General features: G+C 43.3%; 1 protein-coding gene across 2 annotated transcripts in view; it reads right to left on the reverse strand.

Annotated features, from left to right (window-relative positions):
• Positions 1–238: 238 nt before the first annotated feature.
• Adamts12 (ADAM metallopeptidase with thrombospondin type 1 motif 12) overlaps positions 239–19815 on the reverse strand; it is a 231404-nt gene continuing 211827 nt past the window's right edge. The window contains exons 21-24 of one of the 2 annotated variants that reach the window (XM_075975877.1): positions 13604–13783; positions 10071–10214; positions 4815–4971; positions 239–4002 (exon numbers count right to left, since the gene is read on the reverse strand). In XM_075975877.1, coding sequence (XP_075831992.1) covers positions 3824–4002; positions 4815–4971; positions 10071–10214; positions 13604–13783 — 660 coding nt within the window. In that variant the 3' untranslated portion in view covers positions 239–3823. The remainder of the gene's footprint in view (positions 4003–4814; positions 4972–10070; positions 10215–13603; positions 13784–19815) is intronic. The other variant, XM_075975878.1, reaches the window with a different exon arrangement.

Below are 19815 nucleotides of genomic sequence, written 5' to 3' on the forward strand. Positions count from 1 at the left end.
CCCTAACTAAGACGCTGCACATTCATGAGTTAGGTTCGACTCACCTAGGGTATGATTCATTGGGTAATGTACTTGTCTAGGGGTGGGGAAGGAAGAAGTCTGGGACGAATGTAGGAGGAAAAAATTGATAGCAATTTCTTCCATTGCAAAACTCCATGGTAACACCGCAGTGGGTGGTGAAAGCCTCACAGTAGGAGTCAATGAATCACAAGGGAACCTCAATGAGTTTGACCATTTATTGATGCCACACAAAGACAAGCTATAATTACAATCTGATTTTAATACCGAGGTACTCATCCGGTACATAAGGAGTGGGGGAGCATAGGAACAGAGAAGACAATGAATTAGTCATGTATGTCATACCACCGTTTGGGAGGGCAATAATAGGTAGAAAGACATTTCCCCTACCACATTACTTTTACTGACACAACTTAAAATAAAAATACTTGAATTAAAAAACATATTTTACTTAGCAACAAGAGTATATCAAATATATTGGATAGGTTATAGCACCAGGAATCTCATGACATGTGGCCTTTCCCTGGGAAAGCGGATCACTGTGGATTGAGCACCAGATAGCCTGTCCCAGAGCTTCATCTTGAAGTGAGAAAGGAGAAAGCCAAGACTTGTACTCTCTAGGCTTGCAACACGTAGCTTTCAGAGAACTTCAGCTAGCTAGGTGGAAAGTTAGGGTCTGAAATACTATAAGCCTCAAATTGTGTTTCAGATTCTTGATGGAGGTTGTTCAAAACAGATTCCCTGAAAACATTGCATTGGAATGCCAGTGGAGACATAGTTGTCTCAGGAGAACAGGAGAAGGTGTGTGTGTGTGTGCTCTTGCTTTAGAAAACGTATGACTGAACAGTTATTCCTACACAAGAAAGCAATCCTTTGTTATGGGACATGATTCATGACTTGAACAAAGTAGTCACGATGACGTTTCCAGGAAATATTGTACTCTTATGACACAATACTGTTTTGATGTGCAAGAATTAAATAGACTATAACTTTTTGGAGAAGAACTAAGTCTACCACTCTGAAAAGCAATGTAAACCCGAAGTGATGTATTTAAGCACAAGGTCCTGAGGTGGACCTCTCTGGCTCATGGTAAGCGTGTATCCAGTGTCTCTTGTTCAACTTCTTGCTCACACCTTCAAGAGGTTACTGAAGAAGGACATGGATGAAATAAACCAAGGCTTCATATTTGACCCTGTGAAGACACTACCAGTTCTTGCTGTCAGAGTCATCCTAACAACCAAGGTTCTTCTAGCATCTCAAGCATCAAGGTTCTGTGGGAACACCGATAGCCCATGGTTGAGCAGGTGACAACTGAACAGCACGCACAAATGACACACACCATAGGAGCCCCACTCTGCTAGAAGAAAGGGATAGCCAGGATTGTATTTGAGAAACTGGAGAAAGATCTGGAACAGAGCACCTGGCCAGACCCTCTCCACGGGCTTTTGATGTTCTCTACCACATGGGCAACAAATGACATGGTTTATTTTTTGTATTGAGCAATCTGGCCTAGTTTAACTTGCTGAGGTCAGTAGGAATCCAGGTTTGTTCCTGAGTTCTGTAAGCCTGGTCACACCCAGGACTCTGACGGATTGTACTTTACCCTGTGCTAGAACAGTACCAGGTTAAGCTAAATTCATATGGTTTACTAAATTATCCCATCCGAAAGCCTAGACTACTAGTCTTTGCAAATTTTCTCATTAGAAAAAGTCAGGTTCTCCTCTGCTTCTCCATTCATGCCACTGATAAAATAATGCAAGTATGTCTCTGAAATTTCCATTTCATCAGAGCGTGTCATTGACCAGCAATGTTTATATTTACAGAGTATAAGAAAGTATGCTTACCTACACATAATTTCCCTGGCAAATATGTACTTTCTCCTATTTCTGGTATTCCTTTGAATCTTATCCAAAGCCCAGTGTTTTGTTTTCCACAGGAACTGACTAGAATAATACATACCAGTGACTTGGAAAGGAGTTTGAAAGTGCTGGGTGGTAGCAGTGCGTGCCTTTAATCCTAGTATTCAGGAGGCAGCGACAGGCAGAGCTTTGTGGGTTGGAGGTCAGCATGTCTACAGAGTGAGTTCTAGGACAGCCAGGGCTACCCAGAGAAACCCTTTCTCAAAAAGCCAAAAAAAAAAAGAGTTTAAAAACACATAATATATAATGTTATGTTCATGGTCTCAGAGTAAGTAAAATTGGCTTTAGCCTGCAGCACCATCTCACACAAAGCAGAAGATGTCTATCTGGAAGTTCATATATACTTATTCATATGACTACGAGCTAATGTCTCTGTTACCTCCGCCACCATCTAGGTATTAGCACCAGGTTCAATAGCACCACTCTGCTGAGTGAGTAGCTGGCTCCAGGGAGATGTGGGAGGCTGTACTCCAGAATGAAGATGATACATATTGGTGCATAAGCCTGCCACTATGTGATCCATCACACATAGGCATACATCGCTTCAAACCCGAGCTCTTTCTCTGGGGCTTATCTGTCTGGACACACCCATCTGTCTAGCTTCAGTCCATTGGCACACCTGGAAATTCGCTCTGAGTTCTAATCATGGCCTACCCTGCCTTCAGTAGAAGGCAGTGTCTGGAATAAGCGCTTTAACTTCTCTTTCAGTGTTCCGGACCCTCTTGACTTGTCTGGTCACCACAAGGTAGCTTAGCCTTTGTTTCTGTGTGTATGCATATAAACATGCATGTGTGTTGCTAGAGATCAAACCTACATACTTGCACATGCTAAATATGAATTCTACCCCAGCTCTCTCTAGAGGCAAGAGAGTTTTAAAAATCGCTAATGGGTACACTAAATAAATCATCTCTCTTACTTTTTAGATCCTTCTACCTAAACTATAAATTTCTACTAAATTCCTACACTTAGTATAATTTATCTGAATCTTTGAAGTGGTTTAACCTGTAACCTCACTTTTCCTCTCTGGAGAGATAGGTTGATTGACAGCCATCACTCTAGTTTTAGGAGTTTTTGTGCATGATCCCTTTGCACTGGGAGGATGGTAGGACCTGAGGTCATGACCCAGACAGAAAGAAGAAGGACAGGAGAGAGAATGGCAGTCATCTGTTCTGTGGAAGCCAAGAAAATTCAGAGAAAAAAAAAAGGTTGCATTTTCTTTCTTATGCTAGCAAGAAGTTGATCTGTGTTCATTTGCAGTTGTAGGACTTTCAATAGAAACTGAGCTGAAGTCAGAGGTGACTTCTGAATCACTGCATCTTCTCAATCTCAAATCTCCACGGTCTCTCCCAAGATTTGAGACTTCCAGTTGTGAAGTCCTGCTGGGATGGGGGGAAGACTGAGGGCCAGCTGGCACGTCTTCCTGTCCTTAGTAACTATTGAGTGAATGTCCCTAAAAATTGCCCTGGTGGCTACCCAAGGCAGCCAAGGAGGATATATACATGAAGACAAATTAAAAGGATTATCTCTTCCCTGGGTAAGTGTGGCTCTGCTTCTTGATACTATTGAGGTAGTTTGGGAAAAACCTGTTCTCTACTTTTATCTTTAAAGGGGAGAAGACATCTTTTTCACAGACTTGCCGAATTTGGTACTTTCCCAGGAACTCATCTCAGTTGCTGCAGAATTCTCTCAAATACCTTGTCTTCCTATCAGAGAGCAGCTAGCACCAAGCTTTCTGTGAAGAATATTTTGTGGCTAGACAAGCATGCTGCATTTTGTTATGACCCAAAGTTGAACCTAGAATGTGTAAAGTGATATATTAATGAAGTGACCTTCTGGACCATGTTCTTGGGCAGCGGGCTGGGAAGGTTGATGATGGTGGCTTCATTCTAGAGGGGGCCATGAGTTTGGAGCAACTGCTGTTTTCTCTGCCTCTGCGTGTGGACGCTCTGTGTCTGCGGACAGGAGAGGCAGCACTGGGCTCTCACTGAGGGCACAGAGCATTTCCCCATGGATTTCAGCGTCTGGCAGAAGCTGGTGGAAAGCCTGTCCTTTGTGCATGTTAAATCTGTGGGAGATGAAAACAATAAGAAACGAATCAACAGCGGCAGTTAACAGAGACCCTTCCCTGGTCATCGCACGGCGAATGAGAGGCTGTGAAGTGCTCAGCCCTAAACAGGCCCTACATCTCACAGCCCTCCCCACAAGGCTCAGGGATGTCTGAGGAAGGGAAGGGAGTTTTTAGGAGCCAGACGGGGTGGAAAACATGAAGGAAACAGTGCTTTCTAGAAGCAGCAGGGCCATGGCACATTTGAGCTCACAGCATTGTAAGAGCATCACAAGATCTGAGCAAGCTCCAGCCAGAGCAAAAAACCCAGACTAGAAAAAGGAAATGGGCATGAAATCCCACCACCGGCTGAGGGGTGATTGACCTTAATAGCTGCTAGGAACGAGTCAATTTTCATTAATGATGTGATCCCTGTTTGTTTGTCCACACAATTGGGCAGGTTCCCACACCCAAAACTAGATAAACAGCAGGCCTCTGAAGGGTTCATCAAGGATAAAATTTAATTCAAGGGCAATTTGGGGGCAACCTGATAGCTAGAAGGAACGTGCCTGTAGGTGCAGCTTTTGGGGGAAGTATGTTGTCAGGGTAGCTCTGACCCCTTGTGACCTTGAAAGTTCTAGATAAGGCCCGACCATCCCTGCTCTGTCCTTTAAATACACAAACTAGAAAGCAAAATTGGTCTCTTTTCTCAATAAGAGTAAGTCATCCTTCATGATTCGGCTTGTGGAAAGTTTTCTGGCTCCTCTGCTGAAGAGGCTAGGCAGGAACTCCACCTCCGCAGCCCTGCCCCACCTGAGCAACCAGTCACCTACCAGCGCTCATCTTGCAGGCTTGCTGGTTGCATTTTTGGAATTCTGGGGGTCTGAGTTCATGGTCACAGAGGCACTGGTGATCTTCAGTTGTACTGTTTTTTGAGGGGATACAGCGAACAGTCCTCTTCTGAGAGCCACTGCCACAGGAAGTGGTACACTGAAAGAGACACAGAAAGAGTCACAGTTCCTTCCAAACACTACCAAGGGAGCATCTCTAACCACACCACAATCAACTGAGATAATGTCTAAATTACCAAGAGCCCTTTGGAGCTAGGCCCACTGTGAGATCAAGTTGTAATAAACACTGCGCCACCATAGTTGAAATCCAAATCAATCCAAGCTGTGAGTTTGGGAAGAGCCCAGTACTAGAGGCTGTTGAAATGACTTTAACTCAGGGTGCTAGTGGGTTCTCTGTAGAATGAGTTCCTCTTTCCCACATCTGAGAATGCCCTGCTGGTCCTATCACACAGCTACAATATTGGGTCCAGCTACCCATGCTAGTACCATGGGACCATGCCAACTCTACCATATTTGACTCACCCAGGAAAAAATACTTGAGTCAATGTGGGTCAGCTGGTCACTTCCTCGGCAATTTGTAACAGACATGGAAAGAAATTCAATTTTAGTGTGAATGGTGCAAGAGTGAGTGTCGTTGGTGGCCACACTTCCTGCCAAGAAGCAGGAGCATAAGAAACCGGAAGTTAGAAACCGTGAGTGGGATGGAGCACAACTTTGAGGAGGAAGGAGAATGAACGACGGTTTGTAGGGTACAGTCTTGACTCTGACTAAAACTCTCAACACCAACGCTCATTTTGACATTGATATATGACAGACATTCATCTTGATATTATCAATATGTGATGTGAAACAAAAGGAGAAAGGCTGAACTGGAAGGAAATAGAAGGAAATCTCACTGTTTAGGACATGGTGTTTTCCAGTTTCTCGGGTCAAGTACTGATTTGGGGCTAGAGGTCAAGCACGGGAAGAAGGGGTGACGCTATTAGGAAGATGAGAGTAGTGTGTGAAAAGGGGGAGCCGGAGAGAAACAATGGACAATGGACATTGGGCTGAATAAAGACTGCAGTGCGTATAGGGCAGACATGGGTCTACAGGGCTTTGAATCTCAGTCTTGCTGGACCATGATTGCTCTCCAGCCCCATTGACATAGAAACCACTGCAATGGCAGGATTGGGCTCCCGCAGCAGTGGCTGAATCTCCGGTTTATGGAAGCAACTTCCTTGAGGCAATTCCTAAGAATGTAATAAATTATGACTATTTTCTTATTTTATTTGTGGTAAAATATAAAGAGGATCCATAAAATATTCTATTTTAAGCTTGCACACACACACACACCCTTTTCTGTTTTGTTTTTGAGATAGCGTCTTGTTGCATCGCTCAGCTGGCCTTCAATTCGTGGTCATCCGGCTTCCCAGTGCTGGTGTTCCAGGTGCATGCCACTGCACCACGCTCCACTTTAAGTCTTGTTAGGTACACAGTGCAGCAGCCTTGAGAACATTCTCGGTGTACACCAAGCATCTAGTGAGCTTTTTCATCTTATCAAACTGAAACTGCATTTTAAAACAACTTATCATCTTTCATCTCTACCCCAGCTCCTGAAGAACACCTTTCTATCTTTTTAATCTCCTTTGATCACTGTAGGAATCTCACTGAGTAGAATAAGACAGTTGCCTGTTTATGACCAACTTATTTCAATTAGCATAATTAATTCTAGTTCATCTGTGCCACAGTGTGTAGATTTCCTTTCTAAGTTGACACAATGCCCCATTTATGTCCATCCCACATTGCTTTTACATTCATTCATCGAGGGACATTTGTGCTGTGGCTTCTGTGATGTACATACACACTTACAGTTTTTTATTTTACACTACGATTTGTTATTTTTTAGACTTATCTTTTTTATACGAACAAAACTTCCCTGAACAGAATCAAGTTCCCCATTCTCCACGCTTTACAGCAATCAGTATGATTTCCAATGAATATTCACTGTCTAAGTGGCTCAAAAGGTGGCTGAAGAGAAAAGTCATTACGCTGAGAAGAGTCTATTTGCCACTTGAGGTATCATTGGAGGCCCAGAACACTAGATAAGACAATTTCCAGATGGAGACACCACCAATCAGCTCTGAAGGCGGCTCACAAAAGCTCATTTCTCGCTGAGACCTCTTAGATAGGTGACAGGTGACAAATGGGACTTTTCTTAATGTCTACACCTCTATTTTATTTTACTGTATATAAAGCATGAAGCATAATAGCGATCAGCATGGGATCTCATGGTTGAATTAGAGAGAGTTTTCTGTGACTAAATCTAAAGATAATTTTAGTCAGTCAGTTCACCTCAAATATCCCACAGGTATTGGCAAGAAAGAATGAAATAACTACTCAGATAAAACATGCAGGATCAATAAAAGTCTGTAAGAAAGGTCAGAAAGAAGAAAGATTGAAAATAATTAAGCCAGATTCTGGAAGAGTCCTGGACTAGGGCTTTGGGGAATTGGGATTTCTGGCTATTTATCATCCTGGATAATTTAATCCTCCTTTCTTTTTCTTCATCTGTATGATCAGATAGTTTCATAGGGACCAAGTGTAGTCATTTGGTTTCCTATTTCCATGATAAACACTGACCAAAACCATCTTGTGTGTGTGTGTGTGTGTGTGTGTGTGTGTGTGTGTGTGTGTGTGTGTATAGGAGGGTTTGTTTGTCTTACAGTTACATCCATCATCCAGGGAAGCCAGGGCAGGAACCTGGAGGCAGAAAGTGAAGCAGAAGCCATGGAGGAATGATGCTTACTGGATTTCTCTGAAGCTTGCTCAGTTTGCTTTCTTACACAACCAAGGACTGCCTGCCCAGGAGTGGCATCATCCATAGTAGGCTGAGCTTTCTCACATTAATCATGAATCTATTTACTATAGAACTCAGTCAGGTAGGACAAGTCACACTAACAGCAGAATTTTCCTCTGGGATAGGGAACTTCATTCCTCCCTATCATTAATGAGACAGTGTTATTTATGCAGCCAATAAACTTTGGGAGGCTAATAAATCTTGCTGTCAGCTACAGTTTAATTATTTTGTTTACTTCTCTATCAAAGAGGCTGGCCATCTGGCAAATGCTTTGTGGGACAGAAGAAAGGTCCAAACTTACAAAGTCAGACTAAACATAAAGCTTCAAGACATAAGAGACTGTATTCATGTCTAAAAAAAATGATAGTGAACCCAAGGACTTGGGACCCAAAATAACCTCTCCTTGGGACTGTGCTTCTGGAACATTTGCTATTTGATCTTTTCTCTTTAGAAAGTATTTGATATTCTTGTCTCTTCTAAACTCCAGATAATGAACACGGACTCACAGCAGCTATGAGACAACTTTCATCAGACCTGGAAGTGGTACTTAAGGCATGAGCAATGAACATGGAACGCATGGAAACACGTCACAGACCAGTGAGTATGGTGAATATCCATAAATCCAAGAGAAATTAATGTTGAATCTAAGGTAGAATGGTCAGAGAGGTGATTCAGAGGTTATGGTACTTTCTGCTCTTCCAAAAGACTCAAGTTCAGGGCCCACCATCCACACCAGGTGCTTACAACCCCCTGTAACTCCAGCTCTGGGGTATTCCATATATCTACCCTCCAAGGGCATTGCACTCAGGCATGTACACCCACCTGTATGTAGACACTCATGCAGATGCATAAATAAAAAAATAAGGCACAGTTGCTATGAAGGGGAAAATGGGAAAAATGGTTGGGAGAGATTTACCTGGGGATCAGGGAGGGAGGGCAACCCAGAGGGTTGGGGAAGAGGCGGGGATAAATAACATTAAAGATGTTTGGAAGTGACATAGACAATCATAGTATTTTGTGTTTACATAATAAATAAACACACACACACATATACACACACATATATATATATAATTGAAACTGCCCCTTGGGGTAACAGTGATCCCTTCAAAACTATACTGTCTAACAAAAACCTCAGTTCTAGACAAGTCAGGGGAGTGCAAGGGATCCTCTCAAACAATATACATTATTGCTGTTGCCCTGGATGTCTTCCAGAAAAAGAAGGTAGGATCCTATTGCTGAAGACATCACATATTTTGGACAGAGGACTTGGAAGAAAATGTCTGGACCTGACCTGGAAGCCTCCTGGCTGAGGACTAGCCCCATTTCAGAGGAGCTCTTCAAGCTGACAAGAGAGAAAAGTGGTCAGGAGTCCTATGTGGATGTAAATCTTATGGACCACAGCAATGACCAGCATGGCAGAGATTCTGAAAGGATTCTGATATTCTGGGGGTAACCAACAGCTGTGCAGTTGGACTTAAGACCCGATCGATAGGAGGGGATTTATGCTTGGCACTGTAAATATAATCAAGCATTGGCTGGAAGGCACTGGGCTCTAGGTGATAACCCACTGTCGCCACTTTCCTAAGCAATATTATGACTCACTACAGTTATCCTTATGTCTACACACCAGTGTAGCTCTCGTCCCTCAACAAAGAAGCAGTAGAATGAGGTCATTACAGAAAGCTGCAACTGAACAAAATGCAGAGCTCAGCTGGTGGTAGCATGCCTGCCCCCAATTAATGCAATTATAGCATAATCCTATGCCTAAGGCTCAGGGAACACTGTAGAGAGGAGGTGGTAAGATCGTAAGGGCCAGAGGACCAGGAATTCTGCTCTGAGACAGTCTCTCCCAGGAAAGTACAGAGAGGATGAGGTATGGCGGAGTAGGGAAGAGGGTTTGAATCCGAGAGGAGCTGGGGAAGTGTCAAGAGCAAATATAATCGTGATACATTGTATGAAAATCTCAAAGAATTAATACAGAACTAAAAACATTTCAAATCTCCATAAAAATATTAAATGTGCCCCCTTTTCATTCAGTTCTACAATCTCCAATCTTTTTTGTTTGTTTGTTTTGTTTTGTTTGTTTGTTTTTTGAGACAGGGTTTCTCTGTAGCTTTCAAGCCTGTCCTGGAACTAGCTCTTGTAGAACAGGCTGGCCTTGAACTCCCAGAGATCCCCTGCCCGCCTCTGCCTCCCAAGTGCTGGGATCAAAGGTGTGTGCCACCACTGCCTAGCTCAATCTCCAATCTTATCAGCAAATTTTCATGTAAAGGGATCTGTAAATTTAGAAATTTCTTAAAATGTGCTATAAAGTTTCTTTGTGGTGATAACAATAATAATAATAAACACTGAATGTATAGTCAAGGCAGAACAAGGCACCTATAACCAACTCTTACCAGGTCCCAGTCCCCTGTGGACCACTGGCAGCAAAGGTGACTGTTGCAGGGCCTAGTGGATGCAGGCCTTTTTGTCCAGTCACAGAGGTCTCCTGGGCAAGACACTTCTCTCTCCTGAACACCTCCTCTACAGGACCTAGAGCACTGGCATATAACACAGAGAGGCAGAGAACTGAGGCGGTGGAAAAGTCAACGATAAGAGCAAACTTTTTGGCGTCATTTTGGCTGCATGCTAAAGAACTTACTAACGGCATTAGAACCTGGAGCCTCCTCACATACCCCTTAAAGGACTGGTCTTTCAGAAGAGATGCAAGGCTATCTCCCCGGCACAGAACAGACTGGATGTTATCTAGTGCAAGTTTTTGGTAACAAAAGTGGAAATTTTAGAATTTCAAATTTGTGATGATGGGACTGGAGAGACGGCAGAGCAGTTAAGAGCACTGACTTTTCTTCCAGAGGAATCAGGTTCGATTCCCAGCACCCACACAGTGGCTCAAACTGTCCGTGCCTCAAGTTCCAGGGAATACAATGTCCTCTTTTGGCCTCTGCAACCCATGGTATAGAGATATGCATGCAGACAAAATACCTATCCACACAAATACAAAGTTTTTATATTTATTTTTATAAATTTATTAATTTTCCCTGCTCAATCATAGTTTCCCCTCCCCTCTTTCTCTCCCCCTCCTTCCTTTCCTTCCTCCCTCCCTCCTCAACCCCACCCCCATTCACTCCTCCTCCTTTCTCTTTAGAAAAGGGCAGGCCTCCCATGTATATCAGTCAGTCATGGTATATCAAGTTGCAGAAAATTTTAAACATATATTATTAGCTCTGCCACCCTGCAAGGGTGACAGAAAAATGGGACAGTCTTCCTTTCCCGCTATATAAAGTTTTAGAATGGAAGCTTCTTTTAGTAAAGTTGATGGGCTTGGTGAAGACTGTGATACCTGGATAGTAATACTCAGAAGATAAATTCAAGAGAGCAAGATGGATTTCTGGAGGGACACATGTCTAAAAATGTCAGATTGTTGCTTATCAGAATGATTTTACATGATACATTGTCTTGGTTGCATGATGCTTCCGAGAGGAAATAATTCACTAATAATCTTTGAAAAAAGATAGTGCAAAACCACCTTGAAGATGCCTAGCTATGACACAGTAACAACAATAACAAACGTGGTTGTCTTATCAATGTCAAGTACATCTCTTGAGGCACTATGTGTATGGTGGTATCACAGAAAATAGGAAAATTATATACAATTAGCCACATAGCCCCCCCCCAAAGACCTAACAGGTTGTCTTCAGAAAATTCCAGCTTCGAGAATCAACCTATATTCCTGCCCCGGATTTATTCAATCTGTTTGTAACCATATGTGAGGAGCAAAGTAGAATTCAATCTTTGGGTTCTTGTGGCTCTGCATGTATGCAGATGGATTCAGGGCCACATGGCCATATAGAAGGAAAAGATGATAAATATTACCGTAACTCGGTGGCTCTCAGATTAGCAGTATCAGCATCTCTCCTAGAGGAGATATAGATTCAGAGTGTCCCACCCGAGAGCCCTAATTGGACCCCGTGGGCATCATCCTGACCAGAGGATTTTGAAGCATGCTAACAATTGACTAGCACGGATGTAGAGATGTTGTTATAGCTAAAACACACCAGTCCTTTAGTTAGTTTGCAATGGCTGACATTTCCCAAATGGGCCCCAAATATTCTCACGATGGCAAGCCATTAAATGACGACCGGCGAGTGTAAGCATCTAAAGTTGTATAATCTCTAAACTGCTCCGGGAGTTACATCTCTTTTCTCTGTCGTATCTTCAAAGAGAAATTTTCCAACTTCATGCTTTTCTAAGAATGAAGACATTTAGAAAGGTTGGTGGTAGGAGGTCTTTGGGGAACAGGTTGATAATGGGGATCCCCAGCCACTGAGGAAATACAAAGACAATCTTTTACATAATAGATAAGACCTGACTGGTAGATTATCATTGTAGAAGTGTTGCGTCAAGGTCTCGCTATATAGACTTGGCAGGCTGGTGGCTCCATTAGCTCAGTATGTAAACCAGGCTGGCCTCCAATTCATAGAGATCTGCCTTCCTCTGCCTCCCAGGTGCTGAGCTTAAAGGCATGCGCTACCATTCCTGACTTCTGACTACCCATTAAAGGCATGTGTTACTACTTCTGACCTCCGAGTACTCATTTCTGATTGCCTGAAAATGCTACTTCTCTTGACTTGGAAATCTCAACTTCCCTGTAAATTTTTTCCCCAGCATTTGAAACATTTACCTGAACAGGTCCAGGCTATACTTAGCATAAGGGAGGAACTTGGAGGCCTAGTTCCATGCATGGGAGCCGCAGGTGCTCCATGTACTCTAGAGTTGAGTAACGAAGGGAAGGAAGGAAAATAGAGGACCATGTCCCACACCACCCCAGGAAACACCACATAGTGGTTCTGAGACCTAGGAGTCAACTTGAGTTAGTGGACAAGCATGAAGTAGGAAGTCCCAGGGGAATCAACTTTCTGGGCTAAGTCTGTGTCTTCAGGCTGTGAAGCTCCCTGTTCTCTTTCTCCGTACATAGCAGGTATTCCTAAAGAAAGTTAAAGCTTCAGTCTTTGTCCCCAGTTCACTCATCTCTCACTGAGCCAAGTTTTACAGAGAGGTAGGCACAGACACTAGCTAGAGTCTGCCTTACATTTGAATAAATACTTTATCATTTATTTTCTAGTTGTGTAACCTCAAGTATATTTTTCAGCCTTGCTTAGTTAAAAGTTCTTTATCTATAAAATGGAATGAATAAGGGGTACTGCCCATATCTCTGTGAGGTAACAGATAAAATACACTATGGACACACTCACATGACATTATAATCTTGGCTTCTCATCTTTGTCCTGTGCATGGGTATACTTAAAAGTATTATCTTAGCTATTGATTTATTTATCTACTGGGAAATGAAAAAAATAACCTTTTCCCCATAGTCTAGACACCAGAATCCAGCAGGGACAATCCTCTCATTAAAGAGGCACACACAGTCTCTTTTCTTGATGCAAACAATCATCTGGGTATTTAACTGAGATAGGAATCTAAAACTATGTGGTGGGGGAAGGACCTCACCGTCACTCTCAGGTTGACTGAAGAAGGCTCAGACTCGGGTGCGAGGCTTTTATAAACAGCTCATCAAAGTAGTCTGTTTTGAATCATTTCATTGTGTTCCTATCCCCAGCAGGGTCCCCAATTATCCAATATATCCATTGTGAGAGTGAGTTCTTATAAAACCCTGCACTGTCACAGCTGAAACCATACCTATCATTTCCCAGTGGATTTCTTTCAGCTCCTGTGAGGGTTTGACCTGCTGTTTCTCCCATACTGTGTCAGATCACTAAATGGAACTGAATCTCTGGCATGATTCCAGTGTGGTCCTCTGCAACTTCCAGACTTGTGTTAGTAGGGCAACTCATGACCTATTGGACACAAACTTGGGGACGCTGCAGATGCCGTATAATACGCTGTGTAAGGCACCCTTTGGGTGCATTACCTGGCTCCAGGGCTCCACGTGCCATTCTTCACAAGGCTTCAGGTTACAGCTCATACTCAGCGGAGGAGGAAGGCCGGCCAGGAACTGGCAGTGAAAGGGCCTCAGGCTCCGGTGGTGGTCCAGGCTGTCCATGCACTGGATCTCACGGATCTTGAAGCCTCCACTGCAGTTTCGGGAGCACTGAATGGAGAATAGAAGCAAAGACAGAACCTGAGTCCTTGGCATTAGGGCTCCATACCCCATCGCTGTTCAAGTTTCAGGCTCCTGGGGTGGACAGGTCATGACTAGTCTGCACAGACTCTGTTTTCTTTCATATTCATAGAGAGGCAATAACATGAGCAGATCTTCTGCTTAGGGTATCCTGGTGTAAAAAAAAAAAACCATGTTTAGATGCATAAGAGTTTGGACATCTGTCAACAGTGGGTGAGGATCCCAGTTTCGTCTCTCACTGTTTATGAGCCTCTGTTGACTTTGTCATTGAGCCCAAGATGACGTATTTATAAACTGGGATGTGTAACTGCCACCTCACAGGTTGCTAGAAGAATTGTGAACTTGTGGCAATGGAGAACCTGCCCTGTCAGCACAGGATACAGCCTGTCCCAGAGGGTGGCCATCCCTGCTGAATATCTGCATTCACTTCAAGCAAGAAAGCACCCAATGCCTCCTGGGATGGGGCATTTTGGTCCTAATGGAAGGACCACTCTCACCAACCACTTTTACTTCTTCCTCAGAACTCCACTAGAAACCAGTTTTATCTATGTCTCAGAACACAGCATATCCTGTCTCTTAGGAAGGGCTTATATTAGAGAACTGAGCTGAATAACTGTTCAGTGTCCTGACTCCCAGGAGTGGGCAAAGCTGTCATTACCTGCCTCAATCATGGATTGTTTGTCTGACGGGCACATGTCCACAGAAAGCCCATACACAGGCCTATTAGTAGCCCTCTTCCTCCAGCTCCAACCCCGTGATGCAGTCCCTGCATCCTGCTCTGCATCAGGACATCACAGGGTTCACCTGCTGGATTTTCATGTCATTCGGACCAGGACAGCACTGGTAGCTTAGGCTGCCCGTGGTCAAGACTGTCTCCCTTCTGCTTTTGATTGGATTCTAGGGCTTTCCAGATCCCTTTGGTTTCTGCATTTGCCATGTGTTTGGACTTGAAGTGGGAGGACGGGAGGCAGATGCCGACACTCGCCAGGAGACTCTCCTGAGCTCAACAGTGTGCCCTTGTGGTCCTTATATCCTAAAAGTCCCTTGCTTCACTTTCTGAAGTGTCAGATAAAACAAGAGCACCAAAAGCACTTCCCTTACCATAGCATGTGCACATGGCTATGTCATTTCCCACATCTTGTGAGTACGGTTACGCACGTGGCAGTGTAGGTTTGTCGCTGTGGCACAACTGTGGAGATCAGAGGACAACCCTGTGGAGCTGATTCTCTCCCTCCAGCTCAGATGGGCTTTGGGGCTAGAACTCGGGTCATCAGGCTTGTGAGGCGATCACCCCTTCCCACCGAGCCATCTCATTCATTACTTTTTAGAATAGAGGTTTTCCTTAAATAAACTGCCTCCTATTATTGATTTCCATTCCTCTGTAGCACAGCACTTGAAATGCAAAAGCTCTCATTTATTTTGCCCATGGGTTCTGTCAACTGTCACTGCCATGGCAGAGGGACCCTATCTACCCCGTCACCATCACTGCCGTGGCGGAGGGACCCTATCTACCCGTCCAGCACAGCATCGCCAGTGCTTAGCATGGGGCCAGGCACAGTAAGAATGGTCAGTATGGATTTGTTTTTTTTCAAAGTGGTCATCAAAATGGTCAGTATGGATTTGTTTTTTTTTAAAGTGGTCATCAGTAATTTTTCAAAGATTTATTTATTTATTATGTATACAACATTCTGCTTTAAACAAACAAACAAATAAATAAATAAACAAACAAACATTCTGCCTCGATGTATGCCCGTACGCCAGAGGAGGGTGCCAGATCTCAGTACAGATGGTTGTGAGCCACCATGTGGTTGCTGGGAATTGAACTCAGGACCTCTGGAAGAGCAGCCAGTTCTCTTAACCTCTGAGCCATCTTTCCAGCCCCCTCAGTATGGATTTGTTGAGTCTAGAAAAGGAATTCTGAGAAACTGAAAGTTGGACCTTCAAAGGGTAAACCAAGCTTCGCATCGCCACCAGATAAAGAGAATTGCCCTACTTTCCTCTTTCCTCCCTTCCCCTCCTTTCCCCTTATCTTCTTTCTCTCTATCCTTCTTTTCTATTCCTTCTTCTCCATCTCTTTCCTTCTATTTTCCTGTGTTCATTTTTTTTTAAAGATAGGGCATCTTGCTACATGGCCCAGATCAGTCTGACACTCGTGAACCTCCTCCTACCTCAGCTTCCTGAGTGCTAGGACGGCAGATATGTGCCTCTGTGCCCAGCAATAGTGTGTTGTTATCCTCTCAATTCTTGAGAAAACGTGCCGCCGAGAAAGGGATGTATTCCTGGAGGATGGCTATACATTACCCTTTGATTCTGCTCTCTAATTAGGAAACATCATGCTCTCCTGGCTTTCATAGAAATCATCAGTGGAGGACTATGACTGAGCAGAAAATTGTCCCTCAAACCCTTTCGGTAGAAGATTCCCAAAATACTGCTCAATCTTCCCCCACTGTCCGGGAAGATTCACCAAGGTACCTGGGAAAACCTTGGCCTGCGTCGTAGTTTGCTTTCTGTTGCTATGATAAAAATGTCCTGCGAAAAGCAACGGAATCAAGAGAGAGTTTCTTTTGGCTATAGTTGTAGATTCCAGCCCACGTAACAGGACTCCCAGTGACAGGATTCCGAGGGAGCTGGTCGCACCCCATGCTCGAGAAGCAGGGAGGAATGCTTGTGTTCAGTTAACTTTCTCTTGTTCTGCGGTCCAGAAGCCACCCTAGGGAAAGGTGCCACCCACAATAGAAGGGTCTTCCCAACTCAGTTAAGTTAATTGTGATAACCTCACAGGCATGCCTAAGAGGCTCTCTCCCAGGTGATTCTAGACTCTCTCAAGCCATCAGCACTAAACACCACAGCCTGTAACCTAGGAAGACATGGACCCTCATGACAGACAGATGCTCTCATGCCTCCAGAAATCAAGTATGGTCAACACTAGCTGGACACCTTCAACAAAACACACATTTAAAACTTTATCTTCTTTTATGCGTTATTCAAAATAAATAAAAGTAAAAAAAAGTAGTTGCTACTTTAAAGTTAATTAGTTAGTTTATTGTTTATTTATTTATCAATTTTTGATTTTTTGAGACAGTATTTCTCTGTAGCTTTGGAGCCTGTCCTGAAACTTGCTCTGTAGACCAGGCTGGCTTTGAACTCACAGAGATCTGCCTGCCTCTGCCTGCCTAAGTGCTGGGATGAAAGGTGTATGCCATCACTGACTGGATAAAATTAGCTTTATCAAGAAAAGGAAATTTCACAAGAAACAAGTATAAAATGGGCTTTTATTTTCTTACGGACTATTTTTGCTACAAATCACTGTTACCAAATACAATTTCCAAATTATCATGCTTCTGTTGTCGAGAGCATATGCACACAGTTAATAGGAAATGAAATTTACTAACAAGCTACAGGCAGTCACAAGGAAGACCCTCACGGACTCTACGCCTCTGTTTAGTTTTCAAGGGGCGTCACTTTCTATTAGGAAGGCAGAAGTGGCAGTGTATTGACGTCACTTCCCTCCTCAAGCCATTCTGCTTCTGTATGCAGAAGGCCAATTGCTACATTCCTAATACAGAGCCTGTGGGACAACTGAGGATGGGAGTCAGGCTCAGCCGAACAGAAAAGCTGGCTAACGCTCTGTCAAAATCAAGTAAGCCTGATGGTTTTCCAGTTACAATGTCAGGTGCTTTCACTGAAGTGTTTTGCAAACCAAATCAAGTTACAATCAAGCAACCAACAACAACAAAAAACAAACAAAGAACAGCAACATCATCAAAATTATTCTCTTTTTGCATGGATGTTTGGGTTTCGTGGTGGATAAATGCATAAAGTACATTGGGTACAGAAAACGTGAAATTTAATCCAAGACTCCAGAGCTTCTGTTCAAATGCCTGACCTAACTATAGAAGCTCATTGAGCTGTATAGACTTTGGGTCTGGCTAATTTTAGTGTGTGATGTTTTTATTTATTTGCATTTCTTGTAATGAGTTTATGAAACTAAAGAGAATAAAAATACCTTTATTATTGGACTCATTGATAGAAATAAAATGGAATGTCCACCTCTCCTTTTGGGGTAGTTTTTGTTACCTCCCACCAGCTGACCAGGCAGCGGGGTGAAGGAGGGGAGCAGCTGCAGCTTACATCATAACTGCCTCCGGGTATAAAGCCTTTCCACTGTCACTATGGCCTGTGTGCTTCCCTGAACGACACATGCACCCCTCAATAGTGTTCAGCTGTTACAATTCTTTCTCTTGTTCTCTTGCCTGTTCTGTCTGTCCGCCTCTCTTATGTCCCCACTCCAACATGACCTTTTGTCCCACCCCCAGTAAATCCCTTGCCCCAGACCCTTGGCGTGTAGCATGTTGTCTCAGTGGCAACCTTGGCAGGGCCTGCCAGAGGAACCCATTTCACAGTTTAGCATTACGGTTTTGATTTGTGTCATCTTCTTCACATTGGATTTGTATCATCTTCAGAGACATATAATAAGGAAGTTAGGGAGTACAGGGTCAGGAGGTCACCAAGGAGCATTTCATTATGACTCTGGCACCAAGTGGCTGCATGAGTGTGGATGAATAACTTCTCTAAGACACTGTTTCTCCACGGATGTCAAAATAAGGATAAGCTAGTGGTTAAATGGTACTAACATTCCCAAGCGTCAGAAAGAAGCATGGATCACTACAGTTGTATTTGAGAACCCAAAGTTCCTTTAAAAGAACGTCTTCCTTTTTATTTTTTTTCTTTTGCTAAACACCTTCACAAGACCTTTAAAATCAAGTAGTGATTGAATGACATACATTGAACTTGACAGATTCTACAAACATGAAGACACACAGTTGGGTTGGTAGAGAAGAGGAACATGTATCTGGGAGGAGTCAGGTGGTCAATATGATCAGAATATAATGTATGAGTTTCTCAAATAATTAATAAAACCATTCCTAAAATTTTCATCATCCCTTCCTCTGTTCCCCCACTTCCTTTCTTCCCTTTTATTAAACAGTTAGCATGTTCCAAGCTCTGCATCTCTAATGCAAGTGCTTTGTAATGGTGTGCTGAAGAGATTCACATCAAAAAAGAGTAGATCGTATTCCATAAGTATCCAAGACCTCATGATGTTGCAAAGAAGGGGTGGTCAGCGTCACCCCACAAACGGAGGAAAGGCTGTAATAAAGGAGGGGAGCTTGGGCTAAATCTTCAAAGTAGGTGTTGAAGGCAAAGTAGAGTGGGGGCACAGAAGTGGAGAGCGTGCCAGGCACAGAGGCCCACACTGCCATGCAGCAAGACTCGTCTGTGAGCAGCAGGCTGGTCAGAATGTGAGACGAGGGTGAGGGAGGCAGAGAGATAGTCAGAGGCCACTGTGGAGGGTCTTGTGGTCTGTACATCAGTAGTCCTGGGGTGAAGCTTTCTGTGGCCCTAATTGCACGAGATGACTAGATTTGTATTCTGTTGCTTCCAGCTATTTTTTTTCTTAGTCATCTCTAAATTTAATATGCTTAGTGGTGTAAAAGACGTCATGCTTTAAAAACAGAATAAATTATTAATATATCCAGGGTCAAATAAATGCATATATTTTCAGTGTATCATCCACTTTCTTGCCACTCAGTTTTGCTTCCTGGGGATGAAAATGCCTCTCTGATATATAATTCTACATGTCGGCTTTTATGCATTAAATTTTAATATAAGTTTCTAGGAAAGTGGTTTGGATGGAAAAAGGCATCTATTTGTATTTATTAAGGCAAAGGCTATAGCCCATCTTATGCATTTGTAAAACATTCAGCTCTATAAAACGTAGCAAATACCACAGAAACCCTGCAACTCAAAAGATGTGCGAACCTGAACCAGAATAAGACCGAGTCATTAACAATCTATGAGGCCGGATGCTTCCAGGTTAGGCTGCAGTCTCCTCTCATTTTTAGCAAAACTCCAGATGATGAAGTCAGCTATTGCTAAAAGAAAATTGCCCCGAGGGGCCGGGGAGGGGGGAAGATGGTAATCTGTTTGATTTAATTCCAAAG

This window comes from Microtus pennsylvanicus, chromosome 6, assembly GCF_037038515.1.
Source record: "Microtus pennsylvanicus isolate mMicPen1 chromosome 6, mMicPen1.hap1, whole genome shotgun sequence".
Classification (NCBI taxonomy): Eukaryota; Metazoa; Chordata; class Mammalia; order Rodentia; family Cricetidae; genus Microtus; species Microtus pennsylvanicus.